Raw genomic sequence first — 20,702 nt, 5'->3', positions numbered from 1 at the left:
AAGTAAAACATCATACTCCTGCTTAAATTCATTATATTTTCTTCTTTGCCTTGTAAAGATTTTTTTGGTATTTTTCTAACATATTTCAAATGTTTCCTTCAGTTTAATTTAAAACTCAGATTTAACTTTTGCAGAGTATGAGATTATCATTCCCCTAACGTACGCCTTAAAAGTATCCAAAATTATTTAGGTGGTCGGCTATTCTGTCCTATATGTCTATATTTGTAATGGTAAAGGTCTTTATTTTTTTGTTTACGTATTTAATACATTTCAGGTCTTGAAGATGTGCTCTGTTCATTCTCCACATTATATCACTAAAGGAATTTTCTATTGATGTAATTAAGCATGATACAGGAGAATGATCAAATATCACTATTTCATGTATTTTTTAACCCAGTATATTGTTGAGTGCATTTCTGGAAATAAAACTGTAGTCAATTCTTGAATAGCATTTCTTACTTTGAGAAAAAAGGAGTAGTCTTTTGTAGTTGGGAATAGTAATCTCTAGGTTTCCTGTAAATGATTTGTGGAGATTAACATTTTCAGTCTCTTTGAGGTTCCTTGAATTGTACCATGTAAGGTACAATTCAAAATTAGAAAATGGCCTTCTTGGTCCGTGTGCTGGGATATAAGGGAAAGTTCTTATTTACTTATTTATCAGGATGCCTACACCAGCATATGCCTCTCTAACCCAGCTCCTCTTTAAATATGACACTTCTCCTTTTTTGAAGTGAAAACCACATCCTCTGATAATCTCTTGAATGTTCAAGAACCCCCCCCCCACCCTCTCTTCCCCTCAGACACCCTTACACCCATCCATATAGCTATTTTCCTTTGTTCGCATACAACCTATACCCTATACATCCACACACCCATTCTCTCCCGCCCTCCTAAACATATTCATATTCACCCTCCCTCACACCTCCCACCCACCCTCACACACACACACACACACACACACACACACACATCCATGGAACAGTTATTGACATACAATTGAAGTCGGAAGTTTACATACACCTTAGCCAAATATATTTAAACTAAGTTTTTCACAATCCCTGACATTTAATCCTAGTAAAAATGTCCTATCTCAGGTCAGTTAGGATCACCACTTCATTTTAAGAATGTGAAATGTCAGAGTAATAGTAGAGAGAATGATTTATTTCAGCTTTTATTTCTTTCATCACATTCGCAGTGGGTCAGAAATGTACATACACTGAAATAGTATTTGGTAGCATTGCCTTTAAATTGTTTAACTTGGGTCAAATGTTTTGGGTAGCCTTCCACAAGCTTCCCACAATAAGTTGGGTGAATTCCTCCTAACAGAGCTGGTGTAACTGAGTCAGCTTTATAGGCCTCCTTGCTCGCACATGCTTTTTCAGTTCTGCCCACAAATTTTCTACAGGATTGAGGTCAGGGCTTTGTGATGCTTGGGGTTGTTGTCCATTTGGAAGACCCATTTGCGACCAAGCTTCAACTTCCTGACTGATGTCTTGAGATGTTACTTCAATATATCTACATACGTTTTCTGAAGCCATCTATTTTGTGAAGTGCACCAGTCCCTCCTGCAGCAAAGCACCCCCACAACATGATGCTGCCACCCCCGTGCTTCACGGTTTGGATGGTGTTCTTCGGCTTGCAAGCCTCCCCCTTTTTCCTCCAAACATAACGATGGTAATTTTCTCCAAACAAGTATGATCTTTGTCCCCATGTGCAGTTGCAAACCGTAGTCTGGCTTTTTTATTGCGGTTTTGGAGCAGTGGCTTCTTCCTTGCTGAGCGGTCTTTCAGGTTATGGCGAAAAAAGACTTGTTTTACTGTGGATATAGATACTTTGTACCTGTTTCCTGCAGCATCTTCACAAGTTCCTTTGCTGTTGTTCTGGGATTCATTTGCACTTTTCGTACCAAAGTAAATTAATCTCTAGGAGACAAAACGCTTCTCCTTCCTGAGCGGTGTGATGGCTGCGTGGTCCCATGTTGTTTATACTTGCGTACTATTGTTTGTACAGATGAATGTAGTACCTTCAGGCGTTTGGAAATTGCTCCCAAGGATGAACCAGACTTGTGGAAGTTGATATAGAATTTTCAAGTATTCTAATCGGTCTGCAACCCAGAGTGTGTAAAGTTCTGGTTTAAATTAAACAGACAGAATTCCCAGCTCACAATTAGTCAAATCAAGGTTTATTCACGAGAGCTCTGCCGTTCATATACAAAGATATTCCTTCTATAACATTATACTAACCTACACACACACATGCACACTAACATTAGGAGAGATATCTTCTTCTCCCAAATTCCCACCACAGTTTATCACTACCCAGCTGACAGTTCCAGTCCCCCCCAGATAAAGGAAAACTGGAGGGGTACTCCCTGTCCTATCGCACATTCTCAGAGTTATAGCCGGGTCGGTTCAACCATAGTTTAATTGTTACTAGGTGTTTTCTTAGGCATACACACACATTCCTCTCTCTCCCAGTCTAACCTAACTTATGTTTAATATTTTTAATTACTCCTTATCCATGTTACATAACCTCTCATCCCTAATGGTTAAGTTTCCCGCATATAATAATTTAATAATTTATCTTAAACCTTATACATTCTTTTATCAGAAGTCTACAATTTTTTTCTGAGGTCTTGGCTGATTTCTTTTGATTTTCCCATGATGTCAAGCAGAGGCACTGAGTTTGAAGGTAGGCCTTGAAATACATCCACAGCCTTGAAATACATCCACAGGTACACCTCCAATTGACTCAAATGATGTCAATTAGCCTATCAGAGAAGCTGTTTAAAGGCACAGTCAACTTAGTGTATGTAAACTTCTGACCCACTGGAATTGTGATACAGTCAATTATAAGTGAAATAATCTGTCTGTAAACAATTGTTGGAAAAATTACTTGTGTCATGCACAAAGTAGATGTCCTAACCGACTTGCCAAAACTATAGTTTGTTAAAAAAACATTTGTGGAGTGGTTGAAAACTAGTTTAATGACTCCAACCTAAGTGTATGTAAACTTCCGACTTCAACTGTACATGCTGTGTTTCCCCCTTTGAATTGTCTTATCAGTGTTTATGTAGCCCGTTATCAGCTACTTCTATCGTTACTTCATAAAGAAGAACCTTCACTTGGTGAAAGTACACTTAACAAAAATATCAAAGCAACATGTAAAGTGTTGGTCCCATGTTTCATGAACTGAAATACAATTTCCAAGAAATGTTTCATACACACAAAAAGCTTATTTCTCTCAAATGTTGTGAACAAATTTGTTTACACCCCTGTTAGTGAGCATTTCTCCTTTGCCAAGACAATTCACCCACCTGACAGGTGTGGCATATCAAGAAGCTGATTAAACAGCATAGTTATTACACAGGTGCACCTTGTGCGGGTGAACAATAAAAAGGCCACTAAAATGTGTAGTTTTGTCACACAACACATTGCCACAGAAGTTTTGAGGGAGCGTGCAAATGGCATGCTGAATGCAGGAATGTCCACCAGTGCTGCTGCCAGAGACATTAATGTTAATTTCTCTACCATAAGCTGCTTCCAATATTGTTTAAAATAATTTGGCAGTATGTCCAACCGGCCTTTACAACCTTGGACCATGTACAGTGCCTTGCGAAGGTATTCGGCCCCCTTGAACTTTGCGACCTTTTGCCACATTTCAGGCTTCAAACTTGCACAGTGCTCCTTGGGATGTTTAAAGCTTGGGAAATCTTTTTGTATCCAAATCCGGCTTTAAACTTCTTCACAACAGTATCTCGGACCTGCCTGGTGTGTTCCTTGTTCTTCATGATGCTCTCTGCGCTTTTAACGGACCTCTGAGACTATCACAATGCAGGTGCATTTATACGGAGACTTGATTACACACAGGTGGATTGTATTTATCATCATTAGTCATTTAGGTCAATATTGGATCATTCAGAGATCCTCACTGAACTTCTGGAGGGAGTTTGCTGCACTGAAAGTAAAGGGGCTGAATAATTTTGCACGCCCAATTTTAAAATTTTTGATTTGTTAAAAAAGTTTGAAATATCCAATAAATGTCGTTCCACTTCATGATTGTGTCCCACTTGTTGTTGATTCTTCACAAAAAAATACAGTTTTATATCTTTATGTTTGAAGCCTGAAATGTGGCAAAAGGTCGCAAAGTTCAAGGGGGCCGAATACTTTCGCAAGGCACTGTATAATCCCGCCAGCCCAGGACTATCCAGTTTCTTCACCTGCAGGATCATCTGAGACCTGCCACCCAGACAGCTGATGAAACTGTGGGTTTGCACAACCTAAGAATTTCTGCGCAATCTGTCAGAAACCGTCTCAGGGAAGCTCATCTGCGTGCTCGTCGTCTACACCTGGGTCTTGACCTGACCGCAGTTCGGTGTCGTAACCGACTTCAGTGGGCAAATGTTCAACTTCGATGATGGCCACTGGCACACTGGGGAAGTGTGCTCTTCCCGGTTGAATCCCAGTTTCAACTGTGCCGGGCAGATTGTGTTGTGTGGGTGAGCGGTTTGCTGATGTCAACGTTGCGAACAGAGTTCCCCATGGTGGCGTTGGGGTTATGGTATGGGCAGACATAAGCTACGGACAACGAACGCAATTGAATTTTATCGATGGCCATTTGAATGCACAGAGATACCAGGATGAGGTCCTGAGGGCCATTGCCGTGCCTTTCATCCGCCGCCATCACCTCATGTGATTCACAGCCCCATGTCGCAAGGATCTGTACACAACTCCTGGAAGTAGAAAATGTCCCAGTTCTTCCATGGCCTGCATACTCACCAGACATGTCACCCATTGAGCATGTTTGGGATGCTCTGGATCGACGTGTACTACTGCATGTTCCAGTTCCAATATCTAGCAACTTCGCACGGCCATTGAAGAGGAATGGAACAACTTCCACAGTCCACAATCAACAGCCTGATCAACTCTATGCGAAGGAGATGTGTTGCGCTGCATGAGGTGGTCACACCAGATACTGACTGGTTTGCTGATCCAGACCCCAAAGTATCTGTGATCAACAGATGCATATCGTGTTCCCAGTCATGTGGAATCCAGAGATTAGGGCCTAATGAATTTATTTCAATTGACTGATTGCCTTATATGAACTGCAACTCAGTAAAATCTTTGAAACTATTGTGTGTTGCATTTATATTGTTGTTCAGTATAGGTTTAATAATGTTTTGAGGCTATATAGTGTTTGTTTACATTTACTTTGTTTACAAACTTTGGAGTAAAACAAACTTTTATTTTGGATCTGATGGGGTACGACAGTTGAGCTAAGCTCATGAGGAATTTACAAGATATATTCTTCAAGAATCAAAGGGTATATATCATTAATTTATAAGATATATTCTTCAAGAATCAAAGGGTACATATCATTAATTTATAAGATATATTCTTCAAGAATCAAAGGGTATATATCATTAATTTATAAGATATATTCTTCAAGAATCAAAGGGTTATAAGTCCAGAAATGGATGTACTGTAGCAACTGCAGGTTGCCCGTTTGAGCCGATGTTTCTGGCCTTTTTACTTTTCATAATTCATTCACAAATTCTTTTCACAATTACTTGATATAGATACACCATATTCTGTGACATTTTTTTAATCATGACATATTAAGGAATGTATACAGAGCTGAAGCACTTCAATATAATTCACATTTGACCAAGGAATCATTACACTTTCAAAATGTAATTTTACCATGCACAATTCTTCGTGAAGCGTTTCTTTCAAACTATTCCAAACCTCGGATGATGGAGTCTTGAGCTACCTTTCAGAAGAGGAGCATCCTCACAAGAATGACTTTAATTACAAACTCACATTTGTGTCAATAAGGCTTGTTTAGCTGTTTACTGTAGCTGCCTGTTGCTGAAGCTGTCAGCTAGTGCACAGACTAGTTCATAAGAATCTCTTTGTCTATCTCAAAGAATCCATTGTATGGCGGGGGGACAGAGTGTCTGTTGTCTCTGGTCTACTTGAGATGCTTAGCAGCGTCTGCGGTCACCTCAGGAGGAGTTTTGTTGGATATGGAGTAATAAAAGACTCGCATGCACTCCTCCACCTTCACAAAGCCTGGCCGGTCCTCGTGTCTGAGAAGAGAAAGGTCAGACACTTTAGATGCATCTACTTTTAAATGGGCAGCGGTGTGGCCTAGTAGCCTACTTCCCATGTGGTGTGAAAATGAATAGGTCTCTAGTTTCTCACTTACTTGTATGTCCAGCAGTCCTTCATCAGTGTATACATTCTATCTGGACATCCAGACGGACATTCCATCCGGCTCCCACTGGCAATGAAACTGTTCACCTCCGGACCTTTCATTTTCTGATCATATTTGGTGAGGACGCAGATTAAGTTAATCTAGACAGCACTGTGTTGGAGGTTGTTATTTAAGCAATAAGGCACGAGGGGATGAGGTATATGGCCAAGGGCTGTTCTTATGCATGACATAACACGGAGTGCCTGGATACAGCCCTTAGCAGTGCTATATTGGTCATATACCACAAACCCGAGGTGCCTTATTGCTATTATAAACTGGTAACAAATGTAATTAGACCAGTATAAAGAAATGTTTTGTCATACCCGTGGTATGCGGTCTGTTATACCACAGATTTCAGCCAATCAGCATTCAAGGCTCGAACTACCCAGTTTATAATACAGTATAAACATTTAACTATATTGTGGTTATATGTCTTGCAGGTGCTGTACAGATTGTACCTTGTATGGTTTTCCTCCGTAAGAAAAGGCTTCCCACATGGTGACACCAAAGCTCCAGACATCACTCTTGCTGGAGAACTTGTGGAAGTTCATGCATTCTGGAGCATACCACTTCAGCGGCCATTTTCCTGCTGTGCGTGCCTATGTACCCATGCACACACGCACGCACGCACACACACACACACACACACATACCATACCACATGAATCATGTTTTAAGAACTGACTATATAAAACAGACCAAGATTATAGCACATGACATGTGCAAGAGACTCCTACCTTGTAATAGTTGTCATCAGCACCCAAAGCCTTGGACAGACCAAAGTCACTGATCTTGGCAAACTGTTGGTTGACCAGCAGGACGTTGCGAGCTGCCAGGTCTCTGTGCACAAAGTTCTTCTCCTCCAGGTACTTCATTCCCATAGACACCTGGTGCATCAGACCCACAATGTTCTCCACTGTGACCTTATCCCTGAGAGGTAGAAGGACAGAAAGGGAACTCAAATAAACCTTTTGAGAAATTACAGTATGTCATGGCATTGTTTGAGTATTAGTAGTGCTATCATTAATGGAATTTCCGTAACTCTCTATGATAAATGTCACTACTAAGAGAATAACATGCCTTATGAAACTATATATTGTACTACACGTGTGAAATAATTGACCTTACTTATTGGTGGAGAGGAACTTGTTGAGTGGCCCAACAGAAGCCATCTCCATCACCAGCATCAGGCACTCAGCCTGGCAGAGTCCCAGCATGCGGACGATGTAAGGGTTACTCAGCTGGTGCATGATCTCCGCCTCCCTCATCATCTCATCTTTCACCAGCTTCTCATTCTCACTCTTCAGCACCTTGATGGCCACATCAGTGTGGCCCCTGGAACCACACAGGAATTATTGGTGTTATGAGTAGGGCCCCATGTTTTCCTAATTATAACCTATAACTGGGGTCCAGATTTTTTCCTGATCAGCTAATTTTGTCAGTAAAAATAATGAGAAACCTCTGACCTAAAAGGTAGTTATCAATTGTTATAAATGGCTCTAGGCTGACGTTATAGGTTCTAAACTCAGGAGCTGATGTTCTGGTTTGATTCATCCAAAAAGCAGGTCAACCCCCCTCTCACTTATTTGTTTTGAAGACTCCTTTCTTGACACAGCCAAAGTTTCCCGAGCCGAGCTCCACCTCGTCAATCATCAGCTGATCCCTATTGATGAAGAACTTCTTCAGGTCATTGGGGTCATGGTAAGGGTTGACAAATTCACTGCAGTCCATGGGCAACATCGGACGGTCTGTGGGGGGGGAAGTCTTGATTTCCTTGGAGCCCCCCAGAGGTACTGTAAGAAAGGGACAAACCACAGGGAAATGTCTTAAAGACATTGGTTGGGTTGTGTATCGGAGGACGCATGACTTTCAACCTTCGTCTCTCGATGAAGACAAGATAGTAGCTACTAAAAACAATTGGATACCACGAAATTGGGGAGAAAAAGGGGTAAAATATATATATATATAGGTCAGACACTTTAGATGCATCTACTTTTAAATGGGCAGCGGTGTGGCCTAGTAGCCTACTTCCCATGTGGTGTGAAAATGAATAGGTCTCTATATTTTTATATATATATTTTTTTTTTATAAAAAGACGCATTTAGTGATTTGTGTATGTGTGGGTTTTGGTAGAAAGACCGTGTGGCTGTTGTAATGTTATTGACCTACCTCCAGGTGGCGGTGTGTATCCATTTGTTCTGGGCCGCCTCTGAAAGAAATGTACTGTATTTAATAGTAATATAATAATAATAATAATAAGCCATTTAGCAGATGCCTCAATAAATACATTGGAAAGAGAGTATCTACCATGGAGAATGTTCTTGATTACTCACCCCCGAGGGCACAACAGGAGTCTCTGAAAATGGATTTGAGAAATAAGAAAATTAATTCAATGGCATGAGGGACAAAGTTAAGTGAAACAATAAGAAGAATTTGATAATTGTGAACAAAATGTTAGCTAAGTACGTTTGGCGTTGTTGCGGTTCACACACGGTTCCCTCAGAACTGTCACTAGCCCATCAGGTTTCATCTTCAGATACTCAACCAGCTGCAGAAGGGAGGGAGAGTTTCAATGGAAAGATAACTCTCTTTGTCTTAAACATTAGGTAGCAGACATAATAAACTTGGACTCATTTATTGGAGAAGAGAGAACAGCCTACCTGCCACACAGTGTCAAATTTGGTTCCCTCTGGCATGGAGTACTTCCCTGATTTGTCATGTAGGATCTGGTAATGGTAGGTCGTTTTTCCATACATCAAAGAAAGGGCAAAGGTTCCAGACTCTTCCCTGTCTCTGACTCTGATTAATAAAAACTCAAATCAAAATATGTTGTGGGTGTTTTTAGAACCTTTGTGTAGTGTTTGACTAAAATGCATTTCATGACTCACAGGAACTTTCCATCTGGCTGTGCCCCGGAGTAGAGCCGCCTCTCCCCTTCCTGGCGAGGTATCTTGCTGTGGTACCAGGGCATCCTCTCATGGGCGGTGGTGGCGATCAGCTTCTCCAGCTGTGGAGCCTGGCTGATGATAGCCTGCTCCATGGCCTCCCCCTGAACACAGATACAAAGTCAGACAGGAAACTACATCAGAGACAGTGTTTATGTGACTTCAGGCCCTGCTGCCTCTCATCCTGTGATAGTCGCTCTGGTTAACAGCGTCTGTGAAATTACTCAAATGTAATTTAGCCAACCCTCACCTCCAGGTTCCAGGTCTGTCGTACATACTCCCTCAGCATGTTGTCCCTCAGGTTATCAAAGACGCCTGCTCTGATGGGGTTGTCTGGGGAGCGCAGACAGGGCTTCCTCAGGGTGCACACCAGGCCATCTGAATCATTACTGTAAAACTCACAGAGCTCCGCTGGACCACAGTGGGGCTTTCCACCTGCAATACAGTAGGTGCTGTTGAGCTGTTTCTCCACGGAGTAGTGGTGGAACTCCACGTTCCACACCAGAGAGACCACGTAGCCGCCCAGGCTCCGCAGACACTGGCGCAGCAGGAACAGCCCGTCGGCCATGCCTGCCAGCTTCAGGTGCTCCTCAGCCTCCGAACGACTGATGCTGCCGTAGAAGAAAGGCAGCTCTGCCGCAGGGTCTGTCGCCATGTCTGAGTCTCCTCAGGCAGTACGAGGGAAGACTCCTCAGTTAAAAGGGTTGGAGATGGTTGGAGGCTCCTGGTTAAAGATCTATATAAGGAGAATGGAAAATAATCATGGATGACCACTATTTAAAAAAACAATATTCAAATTACTACAGGATATGTGTTTTTCTAATTGAGGTTGTTGATGAGGTACAGTCTTCAGCCTTTATCATAACTCACATTGAGCCTCCATCTTATGGACCCAGATGAGGTATTTGTGTGGTTGGGCTGTTCAGTGTGCAGTATTTGAGATAGGGAGTGTGTGTTTCTCTGCACCGGCACAGGCTGGTGTTAAGCACAGCCACAACAGGAAGTTGACAACCGCCCCCATCCTCCTTCTCCAACCTCTCTTTAGTTTCTCACTCTTCCATTGAGCAGGTGCTGCTGTTTCCAAAACGTTTCAACACACTAGTGACTCATTTAAATGAAAATCAAGGTAACATATATTTTTTAGATAAATAAAAATAAAAAAAACAAACAGATGTAAAGCCCCCAACTTGTGCTTTTAACTGACTATCAGGGAATGTAAAATAAACCATATGTAGACTACAGGTTAGCATCACAGCATTTTGTGTCTGTTCTACTGTGAGCTAGCTTTATTTGATAACAAGCGAGAAAAGCCTGTTGGTGGGAAATACACATATGAGTATCATGATAACTTTCAAAACATGGATACCATGATACCATATCACACACACTTACAAAAAGGAGCTTGGTAGACAAAATAAAGATGGGCATTGAATCAGTTAACATAGTGATACTTTGATGTAGTTTTCTATTTGCGGTCGTCATATAACTTCCCCTTTTTCTTTTCAATTGACACCCCCATTTTGGAAAAAGAAAGCGTTTAGCTAAACATGTTTTCCAATCTGTTGGTGTGAGTCATAGGTTAGGGTGGTTTTCCTTGGTTTGGTTTGCAGTTAAATGACCTGCCAAAATTAAACTTCAGTTAATTACATGATACACAATTACTACTAGCTCCTTATGGGAACTCTTCATGGCCAATATTTGATTTTTGTTTCAGAGATCTGAAGTCTTGTGCTTGGTGAAATGATTCTCTGAGGTGGTGGTATGTCAAAAGGGGAGAATGTAAGGACTATCACCTGAAGCTTGTGTCTATGCTTAAAAGTGTAGTGTGATTCAACCACAGTTTCCTGGGCGTACCTGTGACAGACTGCCCACATCCACGGCGGACACACAGACAGAGCCACAGAGAGCCGCAATGAGCCACAACGCACATAGACTCCACCATGGCCTGAGAACTTCAAACCCCCCCCCTCACCACACGGGTTAAAGGACAGTGGCCTTTACATGTTGTGAATGGCTCAAACTGAACTGACTAGTGTTTAGTTTTATTTCCTGTCTTTTTTTATCCTGGTATTATATGAGCTGAATTTAACAGCTAAAACCCTGAATGACAGAGTAAAGTACTTGAGAGTAACCATAAAAGTCAGTTACAATGAAAATTGAAAGATGTTAAGCATAAAAACCAATCTGTCAGAGAAGAAGACGTATTGTCAACAAGAGAGTTGTTGACTAGGAAATGTCCACATTTTATTTTCTAGTTTCCTGAATTTATGAGTGAACACAAACAAAACCATAAAGGTCTCACCACTACTTAATAATTGGAGCATAAATATGCTGTTTGCTTTTGAACACACCAATTCTCTTCCCTCATCTTGCTTTCCTTCCACCTCAGAACAGACATTAGGACCACATAGAAAACAGCTGTAGGTCTATACTCTCTGTGTTTTGCCTGGAGGTTGGTTGTGGTTAACAGCTGAGCCAGTACAGGGCATACAGTACCAGCCTCGGCAGGCTGAAGGCTGTAGCTTTAAAGAGCGGGTTTGAGCTCTACAGACGGAATGCCCTACCCACTGCGGCACAGAGGATAACGCAGGGGGGTCTTTGGTTTAGCTATAAAACATGACATTCATCAACTATTAACAGTTGACTCAGGGTTGCTAAATTAGTTAATTGGCTCATGGCCATGAACTGTAACAATAATAATGCATATTTGCCTTGTATTTCATATAATCATAGTAAGACCAAACAAAGTGTGGGTTATTATTTGTCTTTGAATTGGATTCAATTGATCATACAAAATACACTTTATATATCAGGAGGGGTATCGGTTTTGTAAGTTACTCTAATAAAAACATTCCTAAATCATTACGTTACTTTGGCTACTATGCACTTAGCAACATTTTTAAAATCAGGCGAACATCTAATAAGTTAGGCTTATCAAAACATGTCCAAATATATACATGTGTTCAATGCAGCAATTCAATGCAGCAATATGTTGTTATCATTCTAGGCCTCTAGAACAGATAAACCACACCATGTTGCTTAATAACGCCTGCAGTGTTTTGTAGAAACAACCACACAAATAGGCCTACAAACATCAAGCGTAGGTCTACATTAAAATGATGGGAGGTTAATGTACAAATGAAGTCAGTGGGCCAGACTGCTACCTTATAAATTGCTTACGTCAATGGAAAATCGAAGAGACTCCAATGCGCATATTTTTCCTATGGGCCTACGTAGAAGATTATTGTCGATTTCAAATCAAGCTTTTTGAATTTCGTTTCCTGCTTTTGTTTTATGAACATGTAACCCGCAAAGTGCTTACTGTTGCCTTGTTGGGTTTCGGACAGTGGCCCCTCATCCAACTATATTTAGCCAGTCGAGCTTAAGACCAAACCTAAGAGTATAATGAAGTATTTGTAAGCCTTAACTCTTTCCCTGGAACGCCAACACATCAGTCTCAGTGATCTGGGTTGTGGCATCTCTATAAAGAGTTGAGCTACACATGGACCCAGAAGTCCTCAGATCCTCAGGACACTAGTTTAGCCAGTCATGTTTAAGCCAGGGACCTATCTCGACAGGCAAATCATGTTGTATTTCATAGATATTCCATTGCATTGGTTGAACTGGATTACAGTAGGTCCGTAAATGTCACAGAAGGTTGGTCTGTCATCTAGATGAGAATGAGTCTCTTAAAAATAATAGAAAAAGACAGCACCTTATTTTCATACAAAGCACAGTATTGGTAATCTATTTTGTAATGATTATCTGATTATACGTGCCAACGAGTCTCAAAATAGAATCTATAATTCAAAAAGAAAGTTACAAGCAATAAACAACACACACAGAACCCTTGGGTGTGTCCACTTGAAAACTGTACCCCCTTTTGGCTTTCTATCCATATACACAATGAAAATAACTATTTATAAATATAATCTCTACTTTTGAAGCCACAGCTAGAATGTCTTTGCCACACTGTGGTGAAAACATTTAGCATTTGTTACAGCATAAACTCTGCTAATAGAAACGTATTAACACTTAAATGTGTTCAAGGCACTGGTTACAAGGGAACACACATTTCCAGAACAGTCTATAGTTTATTTAAATGTATCATTGATATAAATTCAGTCTAAAATATTGTATTAGTATACTTCAAAGTAGATTAAAGTAATAGCATTTCAACTTAAGATTTTTCCATCTCTGAAAGACAATAGCCTTGTTATATAAAGATTTAAAATATATAATCCTATTTACTCTATTGCCAATAAGTATATAAAAAACACAGGACTGACTTAAGATGCACTCACCATAAACTATTTAACTGGAACCAAGGGAAGAGAAGTCAACGCTAGACAGGTTGGCCTCAGAGAGAGAGTAGCTGAGCCTGGTGACAGAGCAGAGGCATCAGTGATCGTGTGAGGGTGCAGGAAAACTATGTCGGTTGATCGATACAGTCTGGAATCTTCACAGAGAAACTAACCTACTTCCTTACCTCAGCTACATGAAGTGACAGCAGTTCTCTATACAGCCATCTGAAACAGCAGCCCCAATCTTCTTGTCTCCACCTGTAGCCTGCCACCACGACCCTCCAGCAGTGAGTCTGTGACGGAGGTTTTAATGGTTAGATGGAACATTCAAATACAGTGCATTCGGAAAGTATTCAGACCCCTTAACTTTTTCCACATTTTGTTAACGTTACAGCCGTATTCTAAAATTGATTCATTTGTTTTTTCACTCACCAATCTACACACAATACCCCATAATGATGAAGCAAAAATAGGTTTAGACATTTTTGCTAATTTATATATTTTTAAAAAGTTAAATATCACATTTACATAAGGATTCAGACCCTTTACTCAGTACTTTGTTGAAGCACCTTTGGCAGCGATTACAGCCTTGAGTCTTCTTGGGTACGACGCTGCAAGCTTGACACATTTGTATTTGGGGAGTTTATCCCATTCTTCTCTGCAGATCCTCTCCAGCTCTGTCAGGTTGGATGGGGAGTGTCACTGCACAGCTATTTTCAGGTCTCTCCAGAGATTTTCGATCAGGTTCAAGTCCGGGCTCTTGCTGGGCCACTCAAGGACATTCAGAGACTTGTCTCCAAGCCACTCCTGCATTGTCTTGGCTGTGTGCTTGGTGTCGTTGTCCTGTTGGTAGGTGAACCTTCACCCCAGTCCTAAGGTCCTGAGCAGGTTTTCATCAAGGATCTCTCTGTACTTTGCGCCGTTCATCTTTCCCTCGATCCTGACTAGTCTCCCAGTCCCTGCTGCTGAAAAACATCCCCACAACATGATGCTGCCTCCACCATTCTTCACTGTAGGGCTGGTGCCAGGTTTCCTCCAGACGTGACACTTGGCATTCAGGCCAAAGAGTTCAATCTTGGTTTCATCAGACCCCAGAATCTTGTTTCTCATGGTCTGAAAGTCCTTTAGGTGTCCAAACGTCTTCCATTTAAGAATGATGGAGGCTACTGTGTTCTTGGGGATCTTCAATGCAGCCGAAATGTTCTGCTACCCTTCCCCAGATCTGTGCCCCGAGACAATCCTTTCTTGGAGCTCTTGGAGCTCTACAGCTGGTGATTCTCTGATCCACCTCTACGCAGACGACACCATTCTGTATACCTCTGGCCCTTCTTTGGACACTGTGTTAACAAACCTCCAGACGAGCTTCAATGCCATACAACACTCCTTCCGTGGCCTCCAACTGCTCTTAAATGCAAGTAAAACTAAATGCATGCTCTTCAACCGATCGCTGCCCCACCCACCTGCCCGTCTAGCATCACTAAACTGGACGGTTCTGACCTAGAATATGTGGACAACCACAAATACCTAGGTGTCTGGTTAGACTGTAAACTCTCCTTCCAGACTCACATTAAGCATCTCCAATTCAAAAAATGTTCCACAACAAAGCACCCTTCACTCATGCTGCCAAACATACCCTCGTAAAACTGACAGTCCTACCGATCATTGACTTTGGCGATGTCATTTACAAAATAGCCTCCAACACTCTACTCAGCAAATTCGATGTAGTCTATCACAGTGCCATCCATTTTGTCACCAAAGCCCCACCACTGCGACCTGTATGCTCTCGTTGGCTGGCCCTCGCTTCATATTCGTCGCCAAACCCACTGGCTCCAGGCCATCTATAAGTCTTTGCTAGGTAAAGCCCCGCCTAATCTCAGCTCACTGTTCAACATAGCAGCACCCACCTGTAGCAGGTATATATCACTGGTCATCCCCAAAGCCAACTCCCCTTTGGCTGCCTTTCCTTCCAGTTCTCTGCTGCCAATGACTGGAACGAATTGCAAAAATCACTGAAGCTGGAGTTTTATATCTCTCTGACTAACTTTAAGCATCAGCTGTCAGAGCAGCTTATCTGTACACATCCCATCTGTAAATAGTCCACCCTACTACCTCATCCCCATATTATTATTTATTGTTTTGCTCGATGGCACCCCAGTACCTCTACTTGCAAAATGAATCTTCTGCACTACACTCCATTGTTTAATTGCTAAATTGTAATTATGTTGCCACTATGGCCTATTTCTTGCCTTACTTCCTAATCTTACTACATTTGCACACACTGTATTTAGATTTTTCTATTGTGTTATTGACTGTACGTTTGTTTATCCCATGTGTAACTCTGTGTTGTTTGTGTCGCACTGTTTTGCTTTATCTTGGACAGGTAGCAGTTGTAAAGGAGAACTTGTTCTCAACTGGCCTACCTGGTTAAATAAAGGTGAAATAAATAAATACCATTTTTAAAATTTCTTCGACCTCATGACTTGGTCAACTGTGGGACCTTATATAGACAGGTGTGTGCCTTTCCACATCATGTCCAGTCAATTGAATTTACCACATGTTTCAAGTTGTTTCAAGTTGTAGAAACATCTCAAGGATGATCAATGGAAACAGGATGCACCTGAACTCAATTTCGAGTCTCATAGCAAAAGGTATTTCTGTTTACTATTTTTAATACATTTGCAAAAATGGCTAAAAACCTTATTTTCGCTTTGTCAGTAGCTAGGTGTGTAGATTGATGAGGGAAAATGTGGATAATGTAAAGGGGGCTGAATGCTTTCCGAATGCACTGTATCTTGGCCAATTACAAAAAAAAGTTTGAAGAAGGCCATGCTCCAAATCAACTACAGAGGGCGGTCTGGATTAAAGGAGACGTTCACTATATTTGAACCAAATCTCTATTTCCGATGTTAATGGCATTATTATAGAAGTGCCTAGATATTTGTGATCTTAATTGTTTTTGAGAAACTTACCCTACCAGTGATATACTTCTTCATGCTTTTTAAATTTTTATTTTATTTTTTTATTTACACCTTTTTCTCCCCAATTTCGTGGTATCCAATTGTTGTAGTAGCTACTATCTTGTCTCATTGCTACAACTCCCGTACGGGCTCAGGAGAGACGAAGGTTGAAAGTCCTCCGATACACAACCCAACCAAGCCGCACTGCCCTCTAACACAGCGCGCATCTAACCCGGAAGCCAGCCACACCAATGAGTCGGAGGGTACACCGTGCACCTGGCAACCTTGGTTAACACACACTGCGCCCGGCAGATCGCTGGTGCGCGATCCCGGGTGGCGCAGTGGTTGAGGGTGGCCTACAGCGCCAGCTGTGCCATCAGAATCCCTGGGTTCGCGCCCAGGCTCTGTCGTAACCGGCCGCGACCAGGAGGTCCGTGGGGCGACGCACAATTGGCCTAGCGTCGTCCGGGTTAGGGAGGGCTTGGTCGGGAGGGCCACCCGGGAGGCCTTACTTCTTCATGCTTGTTCAGAAGTTATAGGGGCACAGAAAAATAGGAACAAAGGCTTTAAAAACACCCAAATACTTCCTTTTAGAAACAACAACGCAACCAGTATAGTGATGCAGGTCTTTAGATGTTGTACACATGAAATTGTGTCACTCTGACTTTATCCGTAATGCTATGATCCATTCTGTGCAAATCAAACGGTTTCCCCTACCAGCTCTGCAGCAAAATGGAATATAACATTGCAGATAAATTTACATTGCAGATACATTTACAATTCAGATATTTTTCTTTATTTTTCATATGTTTTATTACATTGCAGATCAAATATACATTGCAGATAAATGTACATTGAAAATAGAGATTTGGTTCAAATAAAGTGAACTTCTCCTTTAACTATTCAGGTAACTACACTGTCATCATAAAATAACCCACTGGTACTACTAGGTCATATAGAACCTAATACAGCAACGTCTCCACACCAGACCTGACAGTGCAATCTCATTCTGGGTTTACGTGTATGCCGGTATTAGTCATGTAAATGCTATAGGCCTATTTTGGCTAAATCGTAATTGATGAGTACTCCGATTAAAACATCTCCTTTTATCTAGCTAATCGGAGTTTCTGCAGTGTTTAATCTGCGAATGTTCTATAGCAAACGAAGAAGTGAGTTCGAAAAATCTGAAAGTAGGAAATCCAACACATTATAGAAATGTTTTTCACAAAATGAATGTGGCTTCTCAAAAATAACATTGTCGTTGATAAAACGTTTATTTTGATTAGAATCCCCATAAGAACCAGATGTAGCAGCCTCTCTCCCGTCTCTTAAACCAGGTTATTATGGAAGTCGCTTTTCTTGCAAGCATGATGTATAGTTGAACTTTGTCATCGAAATATCATATTGTAAACGTAAATTGGAACAAAATGTATGTCTTTATATGTTGTTGCATACGTTTGGTTGTAGTTGTGTTATAAACATCACATCGCCCCCCCTCTGTTTTCTGTAGACAAAAATCTTTGGTGTAGCTCCTCCGTGCGTACGGACGCTAGCATTAACATTTTCACTTCCTGGTCTAGTACGCAGCTGTGAGAGCGAGCGAACGAGCAGGCATCCACTGCGTTGCTGTGGCAGTGGGACCCTGGGAGCAGGAGAGGTCCACTCATCTACGATCCTCGGCTCAATACAGACATAACTTTTCAAGGCAACTGACACGTCTTAAAGGAGAACAGGAGAAAGACATCGGAAACCCCGAGAGGCAACCATAGTGAACCTGGACAGGGACAAGAAAAAGGTACTGGACTCTCATTTTTAAACTTATTTTAAACGCATCTTTCATAAACCTAGTGTGCACTTCTCTGTATGCTGTATTATGAGAGCATAGTCCATTCCGCAAAAAATGCTTGACGGCTTCTTTAGAAGTCTTCCATATCGATTTGATATATTTAAAGTAATTTTTCACAACTCGAAAATGACCATGGAATTATCAGGTCGAGTCAGACCATGATATTTTGTGATGGGGTTGATTTCTCAGTAAAGTAGAATATTTTCAATTGTATATTAACACCATTTGTTGGTTGTATTTCTTTGTTTAATTGGGTTGAGGTTAATGAAGAAACTGTCATGGGATCCAAAACACTTTCCCCATATAGTTGAGTGAAATGGATACTGTTATTTGAAAAGCTGAACCCATAGGTTGCGGGCGATGAGAGACTGTGCTTGTCTGATGCCTGGGAGCAGCAGCATGTAGTGTCAAATGGCACATGCCCCTGGTCTTATGAGGTTTTCTGACAGGCGAGGAGCAAGCAATGCTCCTGCAAGAGTTGGAGAAAGAATAGGCAGAAGTGGATTCTTCAAGACATCAGTGAACTACTGCACTGTTTAAAAGTGTTTGATGAATATTTGTGTGTTTGTGTTACATCTGTCTGTCACTCTCTGTCTCTCTCTCATGCACACGCACACACACACCTCAAACGAATATTTTACCAAAAAAATCACAAATCAAGTACCTTGAAGGAGTTGCATAGTGATTCATTGAACATTGAACACAGTTGTATATCTGGTACAAGCAGTCCATACAGATACCCCCCCCCCCCCCCCCCCCTCCACATAGTGCTCCTCTTCCTCAGCCAATGATCAGATTTATGAGACTGACCCAGAAGTGAACTAGTGCTGACATTAGGCTTGTGGCGTCTTTTGTAACAAAATCCAATGTTGGTGTTGCTTGGTTAAATAAAAAAAAGGTATGGAAAGGATTTGTGTCACAACACGTATTGATGTTTTGGTCATATTGTGAATGCCTTTCACATCCAGTAGCTTCACCATGGTAGGGCTGCCCAGTGTTTGATCTGCATGTGAGGTTCCTAGGTCTCTCTCAACTGACTTAGGAGAATGGACAAATCTGTAGTCTTTCTTTGTCTGTGAGGATGTAGCATGAGAAATATGAAACTCAAGAACTCAAGGCTTAAACTGCCTCTCTTCTGTATGGTCTACAGTTGCTGACTGAGTCAGCCCACCTGAAGCCAGCTCTCAGAAAATATTGTCTTAGACTACGGCTCATTTTCAGAGTGCGTATCCTTGGCTGTCTGACAAGCCTAATTGTTTATGTTCACACTTTTCATCTCCAGATTTTTTTTTTTTTTGGGGGGATTGAAGGAGGAATACCACTAGTGTTTAGACTGAGATCCCTTCCTTTATTCTCCCTATTATTTGTATCACCTCATCTGTTGTTTGTTGTAGAAGGCTTAACATGGAGGAGTCATGTGAATTGAGCTTGTTTTTCGAAGCCACTTCTGAGGGAATGACTGCTGTCAAGGGTGATACAAGTATCTATGTGTTTGCATGATCTCCCAGCTTTCACTTAGTGTCGATGTGTTTACAGTATAGTGAAGAGGCGAGGCCACACTCTCCCCTACTTGAATATAACTCAGAAATGACATAATATGAGGGAGTGAAGAGTCAGTCTGATATCAGAAAGGAGAGAGGGGGGGAGTGGACAATCATAGTGGTGTCTTCAAAGGAGCACAGTGAGGGTGGTGTTAGGAGCAGGGGACAATTAGCATCTGCGTTTCTTAGAGAGACTGAGAGCCTTTACTTTGAGCGAGTCATATGGGTTTGTTTAGTATTTTAAATTCTGTCTGGACGCTTCCTAGCAACATCACTATAGATAGTCTGCAAAAACATACTTTTCACTGCCTTTTCCAATGCAGTAGATATGTTGAAAAGCTTAACACATCAACATTATCTTTCTGAAAGGAAAACTGTTGCAAAACAGACCCCCAAAGACAAATGACAAAATCACTTTCAAGAGATTGTGAAAATCCCCATTCAACCAAATTTTTGTTATGTTTCCTAACTGAGCAAGGATTTGGTTAGTGTAGGGAAAACTTGAAGACAGTCAGTAAAGCTTTTAAGTAGCCTTGTTTAAAAACACAAAGGCAATCATAGGGGGTCTGATTAAGTAAACAAGATGAGAAATAGTTTTAATGGACACATTTGCTATATTGCTGCAAGTGTAATAACCCCACAGTAAAATTAGACTCCAACAAAAAGTAATGAAAATAAAAGAGAGTTTGGCCAAGCAGGAAATGACTGAAAAAAGCCTGGGGGGAGGGGTCGGAAGGGGCGAAGAGAGGGAGTGAGGGAGGACTGTGGAGATGGAGAGAGGAGAGGGGCTTACAGTTGCTCCACATTTAAGTTGGAACACAAAGCCCCCTTAGTGTTTTAGGACTGTATTA

At 41.4% G+C, this 20,702-nt stretch overlaps 2 protein-coding genes across 2 annotated transcripts in view; one reads left to right on the top strand and one right to left on the bottom strand.

Annotated features, from left to right (window-relative positions):
• Positions 1–5,588: 5,588 nt before the first annotated feature.
• On the bottom strand, positions 5,589–13,809 carry LOC115144959 (tyrosine-protein kinase ZAP-70-like). Its single transcript, XM_029686127.2, has 14 exons — positions 13,693–13,809; positions 13,508–13,584; positions 9,454–9,939; positions 9,147–9,307; positions 8,919–9,057; positions 8,725–8,806; positions 8,592–8,614; positions 8,428–8,467; positions 7,841–8,051; positions 7,387–7,593; positions 6,996–7,188; positions 6,717–6,857; positions 6,211–6,323; positions 5,589–6,091 (listed from the first exon to the last, which is right to left on the bottom strand). Exons 3-14 carry the CDS (start codon positions 9,856–9,858, stop codon positions 5,974–5,976), a joined length of 1,833 nt encoding a protein of 610 aa, XP_029541987.2. The 5' UTR covers positions 9,859–9,939; positions 13,508–13,584; positions 13,693–13,809; the 3' UTR covers positions 5,589–5,973.
• Positions 13,810–18,077: 4,268 nt separating this feature from the next.
• The window catches only part of LOC115144956 (A disintegrin and metalloproteinase with thrombospondin motifs 10-like), a 56,460-nt gene continuing 53,835 nt past the window's right edge, over positions 18,078–20,702 (top strand). The window contains exon 1 of the mRNA XM_029686125.2: positions 18,078–18,259. The gene's annotated coding sequence lies outside the window, so the exon portion shown is untranslated. The remainder of the gene's footprint in view (positions 18,260–20,702) is intronic.

The sequence above is a fragment of the Oncorhynchus nerka genome, linkage group LG17, assembly GCF_034236695.1.
Source record: "Oncorhynchus nerka isolate Pitt River linkage group LG17, Oner_Uvic_2.0, whole genome shotgun sequence".
Taxonomy (NCBI): Eukaryota; Metazoa; Chordata; class Actinopteri; order Salmoniformes; family Salmonidae; genus Oncorhynchus; species Oncorhynchus nerka.
This window is presented reverse-complemented; position numbering and strand designations above follow the sequence as displayed.

Bases quoted from the DNA above. Each gene is read 5' to 3' on its own strand.
- LOC115144959 (XM_029686127.2), bottom strand. From the start codon at position 9,858: ATGGCGACAGACCCTGCGGCAGAGCTGCCTTTCTTCTACGGCAGCATC. The intron at 8,615-8,724 runs GTACTTAGCTAA...ATCCATTTTCAG, and splicing joins GAACCGCAACAACGCCAAAC to AGACTCCTGTTGTGCCCTCG. The intron at 6,858-6,995 runs GTAGGAGTCTCT...ATGGGTACATAG, and splicing joins CTGATGACAACTATTACAAG to GCACGCACAGCAGGAAAATG.